The sequence below is a fragment of the Macrobrachium rosenbergii genome, chromosome 45, assembly GCF_040412425.1.
Source record: "Macrobrachium rosenbergii isolate ZJJX-2024 chromosome 45, ASM4041242v1, whole genome shotgun sequence".
Taxonomy (NCBI): Eukaryota; Metazoa; Arthropoda; class Malacostraca; order Decapoda; family Palaemonidae; genus Macrobrachium; species Macrobrachium rosenbergii.
In genome coordinates, this window is record NC_089785.1 from 2495418 (window position 1) to 2502780 (window position 7363).

Genomic DNA, 7363 nt, shown 5'->3' on the forward strand with positions numbered 1-7363 from the left:
TAAAATTCCTTTTGCATAAATACCAGCATTACTCTCTCTATGATAAATTAATTATTTAGTAAATAATTTAGATAGGGAATTAGTTATTTTTTTCTCACTCGGTTGGTGATGATTATTTGAGGAGTTATATATAAATTTTGTGTACTTATTGTGATGAATTTTGATGATATGATGCCCAATTTCATATAAGAATTTCTTTTCTGTATTGATCAAAGTTTTAATTGTGCACTTGAACTCAGTAGAGAATTTAATTTTTTTTTGTGACAATTTGACAAATTGTTTTAATTTTGGTACAGTATAACAAAATTTTTTTTTTTGTATAATTGATGTACTCTGATTGAATAATTTTTTTTGTGTATGTGGCCATGCAAAGAGTGTTTGAAGAATTACTGAACACTGTTAGACATTCGCATTACGATTTAAGACCATCGACAATTAAACGAAGTCGAATTTCAAGACTAAATTCCCATTCCACTGTAGTGCAAGGAAACACTAACAATAATAACACAAATAACCAGGACCAAAATAGTGTTAATCATTCTAATACTACTAACAGTAATAATAATAGTAACAATGCTAATAATACTCGCACCTTACAATTTTACACGGTGAATCAGGCGGCAGTAATAACCGCCACACGCTTCTGTGGACAGGTGGATGATTCCAATCCTAACAAAAGTAGACTCGAATCCTATACAAGCTGATTTTCGTTCTGCACAACGACTTTTTGGTCATCTTAACATTGAATTTCTTTGTGTATTCTGGTAGCTCGTCTACCACTATACAATCCATATTTATTAATCTACCCCGGTGAGGTACGGCGATGTTCATCATTTCATACTCCTTAGCCTCTCCATGATATATTTACAACTCCCTTGCTCTTATAGTGGAGTCCCTCAAGAGCAGATTTCTTTATAAATGATCTCTCAGCACAGGTATCCAACAACCCTCTCTTTCATGTAATGCGACCTCTTTAACCTTTTATGGTTATTGTGGCTGTAGGTAAGATCGACTTCCTAGTCCTCTTATTTCCCTGTCCTGTATTTGTCAGAGAGAGCATGTCAACTTGTACTCCACCTACCTTAGACTTATCTGGTTGGTTTCGATTACACATAGCACTATGGTGTCTAACAGTGCAGCCGTTGTTACAACCTTGCCTGTTACAGTCGGAATTGAAATGTTTATTGGATGTGCATATGAAACATAGTCCCAGAGTTCTGAGTCGTTCTGTCTTTCCTCCTTTGGTTACATAGGATTTACAATGTGTCCATATATGATTGCCTCTGCAAACCTCAAAACTGGTTTACCATGGCTTTGTTTGTATTTTCTTTAGGTCTTACTGATGTTTTTTTTTTTTTTTTTATTTGGTCTCACAGATTGTCCTTGTTCTACTGTGAAAGCAGATACTGTTGTTAATGTATTAGCTTTCACTGGTTCGGTCTGTGAAAAAGCCCTCACATTGTGTGTTTCTTCTTCAAGATATTATTTAAAGGTGTCAAATTTAGGCCGGTCTTCTCCACACCTTCGTTTTATTATTTCAGTTACGCTACTAGATAGTTTGGTGCAGAACAAGATGGTATACAGTTCACTCAGTTCCAGCTGTTCACTTTCACTTTCTGATGATCTTATGCAGCATTCAAATTGTGCTCTGAAACCTTGTAGTGATTCTGCATCTGCCTTGGGAGTCTCAGTTTGGACGAGTTTTCAAACTAAACACAACTTGATTTTGTCTTTTCTGCCATAGGTTTCTTTTATCAAATTGACTGCTTGCAAATATTTATCACCTTCTAATTTAAAACCAGATATCAGTTCCAGAATCTCACCTTCCAATTGGCCCTTCAAATAGGAAAACTACTGTATTTTCTCAAAATCAGTACGTTGGTGTACTGATACTTCATAAAATTCCCTAAATGAATTCCATTCCGATACATGACCAACGAAATGTTTGAGGTCTAATTTAGGTAACTTTACACTAGCTTTAACAGGCAATATCGGTGCACTAGGTTCACCCCTTACAGCTAGAAGACTCATGATGGAGGAGTTTAGTCTATGAATTTCAGTGCCTACCTTTAGGCTATATTCTGCTTGATTCATAATTTGGTCAGGTTGTCCTCCAGGATCCTATAGATCCAATATTTCACTATACAATTCCTGGATTTTCTGCAAATATTCCTTCAAGGAGTCTCTCAATGAAGAAATAAGCAGTATCAATAGAGCTTTCAATCTTTTTTTACCAGTTAGTTGTCACAGACCTAACCCCCCCTCCCCCCATCTCCTCTTTAATTCGTCCATGTCAGACATCTTAGACTGTAATTTACTAACACCAAAATATATAGGTTCTTAATACTAAAAGGTGTACAAACTGCCAGTTCCATAAAAATATGTATACCGCTCTAGGAAATATAATATTTAGAAGTTGGCCATACCTCTCCAAATTATTAATCAGTGGTAGACCACTACCGGTTGTATTAAATATATGTGCCCTTGACTGCACACATACATATATACAATGTACAAGATAGGGTTTTATTTCAAATTAAATTTCACTTAAGTATCTCCTCCATTTCAGGTTAGGCTAACAAGTGACTAATTCTAAAATGGCCACCACCATCAGCTGGTCACGTTTTACCCTTATCACCAAGTAACACAACAATACTTAAAATTTCTTGAGCACTGCTATAACAACCAATCACTGTGATCCTTGTCACAGCACTGATTTATTCTGACTCATTCAGAATAAGTGTAGCATTTCAAATCATAAGTAATCATACAGCCTAAACAGTTTGAAATAAACTAACTTAATCGTAGCCTAAGTTTTATACTACGACACCCAGGTTACTTCAGCTATATTATTCTAACTCACAATCAAAGCCTTATAGCATTGTGTATATTATCCAAGACATAAATGGTACAAACTTTTAAGAGGTGCGAAAGAAATGAGCAGGATAAAGTTACTGCTGATTTATTGAGGACACAGGTGGTTTATATAGCGGCAGACTGACGTCACACCGAGGAGTACATTGAGAGCCAGGGTGACCTGAGGTCAACAACATTTGACAGTAAATACAATGAACAAATACATGCTGAGTTACAAATATGGACAATAATGAAGTTGAATACATTCTGATACCTGAGCATAGGAAACATATAACGTACAGGTTGGCAAAGGGTAAATATTTAGATAAAACAGTTTAAATGATTGGGTGTGGCTGATCCTGCGTAACCCGTTATCCTAGGAGCGGCCGAGAAAACGGGTTGCCAATACTCCCCCCCCAAGACGTGGGTAACGTCTGATTAATCGATGTATCTGCTGGGGCGTTGAAGAGTGCCGTGGCTACGTGAAGTGAGCAGCGGGTTGCGCTGTGCGAGGGAGCTGCTGGCTGCAGGTGTGGGCGGATGTTTCCAGGGGCGGCCTCATGTCCTCCTTCTGCGGCGGCCCTTCTGCGGAAACGGCGGCTCAGGCGGAGGGTGCGGTGCGGTGACGTCTGTTTCCTCCTCCAGGAGGGCGGGCTTGATGTCGTCGACTGACACCCAGTCGTCCTTTCCATGAAGGGCGAGCCAGAAAGCCTTGTTATTCCTCTCCAGCACGCAGAAGGGCCCCCTGTAGGGCCTGATCAGTGGTGGGCGGACGGCGTCATCCCTGACGAAGACGTGAGTGGTGGAGGACAAACAGGGAGGTGTGAAGGCGACTGATCTGTCGGTGTATGTCCGCTAATAGGGGGCAAACTTGCCGACTATGTCGCGAAGCCTCTGGAATGATGGGTTGTGGCAGTCCTCTGTGACCAGTTCGCCCAGGACTACGAGAGGCTCACCGTAGATTTTCTCCACTGCGTACAGGTCGCTATTGGCTCTGGGGGTGGTTCTGTGCCCGAGGAGGACCCACGGCAGCTGGTATTTCCAATCCTCAGCGGTGCAGCGGGCCATGAGGGACCCTTTCAGGGACCTGTGGAAGCGCTTGACCAAGCCGTTGGCTGGGGGGTTGTAGGCGGTGGTGGTGTGGTGAGATGTCCCCAGCAGGCGTGCCAGGGCAGACTGATCCAGCTGGAGAGGAGGGCCTTGGTGCACGCACTAGCGGTGGCTTCCTGCATGGGCGTTGCTTCGGGCCACCTGGTTGAGCGGTTGACAATCGTCAGGAGATATCTGGCCCCGCCTGACGGGGGAAGAGGGCCGACGACGTCAATGTGTATGTGGCCGAACCGCCACCCCGGCTGTGGAAACTCGCCTATCCCAGACTCAGTGTGACGACCTATCTTGCTGGTTTGGCACTGAAGACATTGTCTCGCCCAGGTCCTAGCGTCCTTCCGTATTCTGTGCCAGATGAACTTTTCCATCGGTAGTTTGGTCGTCATCCTGCCAGAGGGGTGGGACAGCCCGTGGATGACGTCGAATACCTGGCAGCGGCGGGAGGCGAGCACCAGGGGGCAAGGCTGGCCGGTGCTGATGTCGCAGAGGAGTTTTGGACCCTTGGGGGTGAGGGCCATGTCCCTCCACTTCGGGGACCTGATGGCGGTGCAGTAGGCTCGAGTCTCCAGGCTAGCGGCCTGCTCCCAGGCAAGGTCTCCGCAGTTGATCCCAAGCTGCACTACGTTGAGCTCGACTCTGGAGAGGGTGTCTGCTACAGGGTTCTTCCTGCCGGGGAGGTGTTTGATTGAGCAGGTGAACTCTGCGATGGCCGCGAGGTGTCACTGCTGCCTGGAAGACGATGCGTCCCCCTGCTTGGTGAAGGCATGGACCAGCGGCTGGTGGTCCGTGTAGATTGTAAAGGGCGTACCCTCCAGAGGGAATTTGAAGTGCCAGACCGCCCGGTATACTGCGCAGAGTTCCCTGTCGAAGGTGCTGTAGCCAGTCTCCGCAGGGTTGAATTTTTTGCTGAAGAAGACGACGGGCTGGGGGGCGCCGTCGATGATCTGCTCCAGGACGGCTCCGCATGCGACGCTACTGGCGTCCGTCGTCAGTTGGAGGGGAGCGGTGGGATCCTGGTGGGCCAAGGCGGTTGCCTCGGCAAGGGCGGCCTTCGTCAGGGAGAAGGCCTGTTGCTGGCTGGGTCCCCACACTAAGGATTTTGGTTGGCCTTACAGGATCTCTGTCAGGGGGGCCATGGTGTGTGCGATCCCGGGGATGAACCTCCTGTAGTAATTTACCATCCCGAGGAACTCCTGGACAGCCCTGCCGGAGGTGGGGACAGGGAACTTGGTGACGGCTGCAACCTTTGATGTGAGCGGGCGGACACCATCCGGGGATATTTCATGGCCTAGGAAGTCAGCTTTCTCAACGCCGAAGGTGCACTTGTCAAACCTGACGACGAGGCTGTTCTCCTGCAGGCACTGCAGGACCGCCCGGATGTGCCTCTGGTGCTCTTTATGGGACCTGGAAAATATAAGGATATCATCCACGTAGCAGACGCAGAACTTCAGGTCCTCCAGGGTGCTGTCCATGAGTCTCTGGAAGGTCGCCCCCACATTCCTCAGGCTGAAGGTGGAGAAGGCGAAGACGTAGGACCCAAAGGGCGTGATGATGGCGGCTTTTGGGATATCCTCTGGAGCAACTGGTACCTGAAAGTAAGATTTTAAGAGATCCAACTTAGAAAATATTTTGGCCCTGTGGAAGGAGGCCATGAGGTCCTGCATGTTCAGCAGGGGGTAATGGTCAGGTTCAGTTGCGAGATTGAGCTGCCTGTAGTTGCTGCAGGGTCTCCAGGAGCCATCCGGTTTCTGCACCATTTGGAGGGGAGAGACCCACGGGCTGGAGGCCTTCTTGCATATTCCCATCCGCTCCATTTCGGTGAAGGCGTCCTTAGCCTCCTGAAGGCGTCGAGGGGGAAGCCTCCGGAACCTTGCGTGTGTAGGGGGCCCTTCGTCTTTATGTGATGGTAGATGCCATGTTTTGCTGGGCCCCCAGGTACCTGATGGAGCTCGCCTGAATACATCAGGGAACTCCTTCAGCAGCTGGGAGTACTGGTGGGGGGCGACGGAGCATATGGTAGGCGCACTGGGTCCCATTGCCAACAGGAGGGACTGGCAGGAGTCGATGTTGAGGAGACGCTTGCAACCGATGTCGACTGCCAGCCCGAAGTGGGCGAGGAAATCCACACCCAGGAGCGGGGTCCCTACATCCGCGACGACAAAGTTCCAAGAATACCTCCGCCCAAGGATGGAGATCAACAGGAGACTGGTGCCGTAGAAGAGGATGGGGGACCCGTTGGCAGCTGTCAGGAAGGCAGCCGGGTCTTGTGAGCGCTTACAGTCCTCCCTGGACAGCGGAAATAATGATCTAATGGCCCCGGTGTTGACCAACATCATCCTGCTGGAGATGGTGTCGCGGACGTAGAAGCCTAATGGTTCTGGGCTCCTGGGTTCCTCTGTTGCCATGGCGGCCTGTTCTATTGGCCGCCACCTCCCCTGTTTTTTGGATGGGCGAATGAGCACTTGGGTTGGCAGTTCCGGGCATCCTTGCCGTACCGCTGGTGGTAGTAGCAAGGGCCCGGTGGGTTCTTCTTGTGATGATACAGTGGCCGCCTTCTGGTGACGACGCTTATCTCCTCCTCTGCGCCCTCCTGCTGTTGAATGGAACTGATGGGGTGTGCGGGCAATGATGCCCAGTTCGCTGCCCTTGTGGAGTCGATCAGCTGCTGCGCCGTATGAATCAAGACCTCGAGTGGCATGGTGTAGGGCTCAAGGATCTGAGTCCGGACCTCCGGGAGGAACTGGCGGAGGAGAATCTCCCTCGACAAGCTGATCTCGGACTGCTTGCCATTGCTGTCGGTGTCGGGGAGGGTAAGGAGGTCCTGGATCATGCCCCACGACTCCATGACGCTCTGTTCCTGCAGCGGGTTGATGATGAGGTCGAGGGCACGGGCGGCCCTCTTGGCAATCGGCAGGGAGCAAGTCTGGATGAGGGATGTTTTCAGGTTGCGGTAGGTGAGGGGGCATGCAGCGGACACCCACGGGATGAGCTTCCTGTAGACCTCCACCGGCAGGGCATTAATTACTGCATCAGCCTGTAGAACCTCATCCGTGAGCTCCGCCAACCTGAACTGACCCTCAACCCTGTACAGCCATGATAATGGGTTTCCCTGAGTGAAGGGCGGCAGCTTTATGGTGAGGGCGGCTTTTGTTTGTCCTGCCGAGCAGGGCGCTGGGCAGGGCAGTGTGTGGGGCGTGGGCAGCGGTGTGGAGGAGTGTATGAACCTTGGCGCGGGGGAGGGCACAGGTGATATGGGCGGGAGGTAAACGTCTGAATCCGCGAGGTTCACTGTTAACTGAACATGGGAGGGGATGTCCGCGTCCATGCTCTCTCTAGCCCTCTTAATTGGAGTGGTATACTCGTGTCAATACGCGCTTGGGAGCTCGCCGTGTGAGTCTGT

At 49.0% G+C, this 7363-nt stretch overlaps 1 protein-coding gene across 1 annotated transcript; it reads right to left on the reverse strand.

Moving 5' to 3' along the window:
- Positions 1–3414: 3414 nt before the first annotated feature.
- Positions 3415–6368, reverse strand: LOC136829701 (uncharacterized). The gene is made up of 7 exons (XM_067088498.1): positions 5740–6368; positions 5368–5469; positions 5142–5166; positions 4717–4976; positions 3988–4629; positions 3728–3862; positions 3415–3694 (listed from the first exon to the last, which is right to left on the reverse strand). The coding sequence occupies exons 1-7, from the start codon at positions 6366–6368 to the stop codon at positions 3415–3417; spliced, it is 2073 nt and encodes a 690-aa protein (XP_066944599.1).
- Positions 6369–7363: the final 995 nt, after the last annotated feature.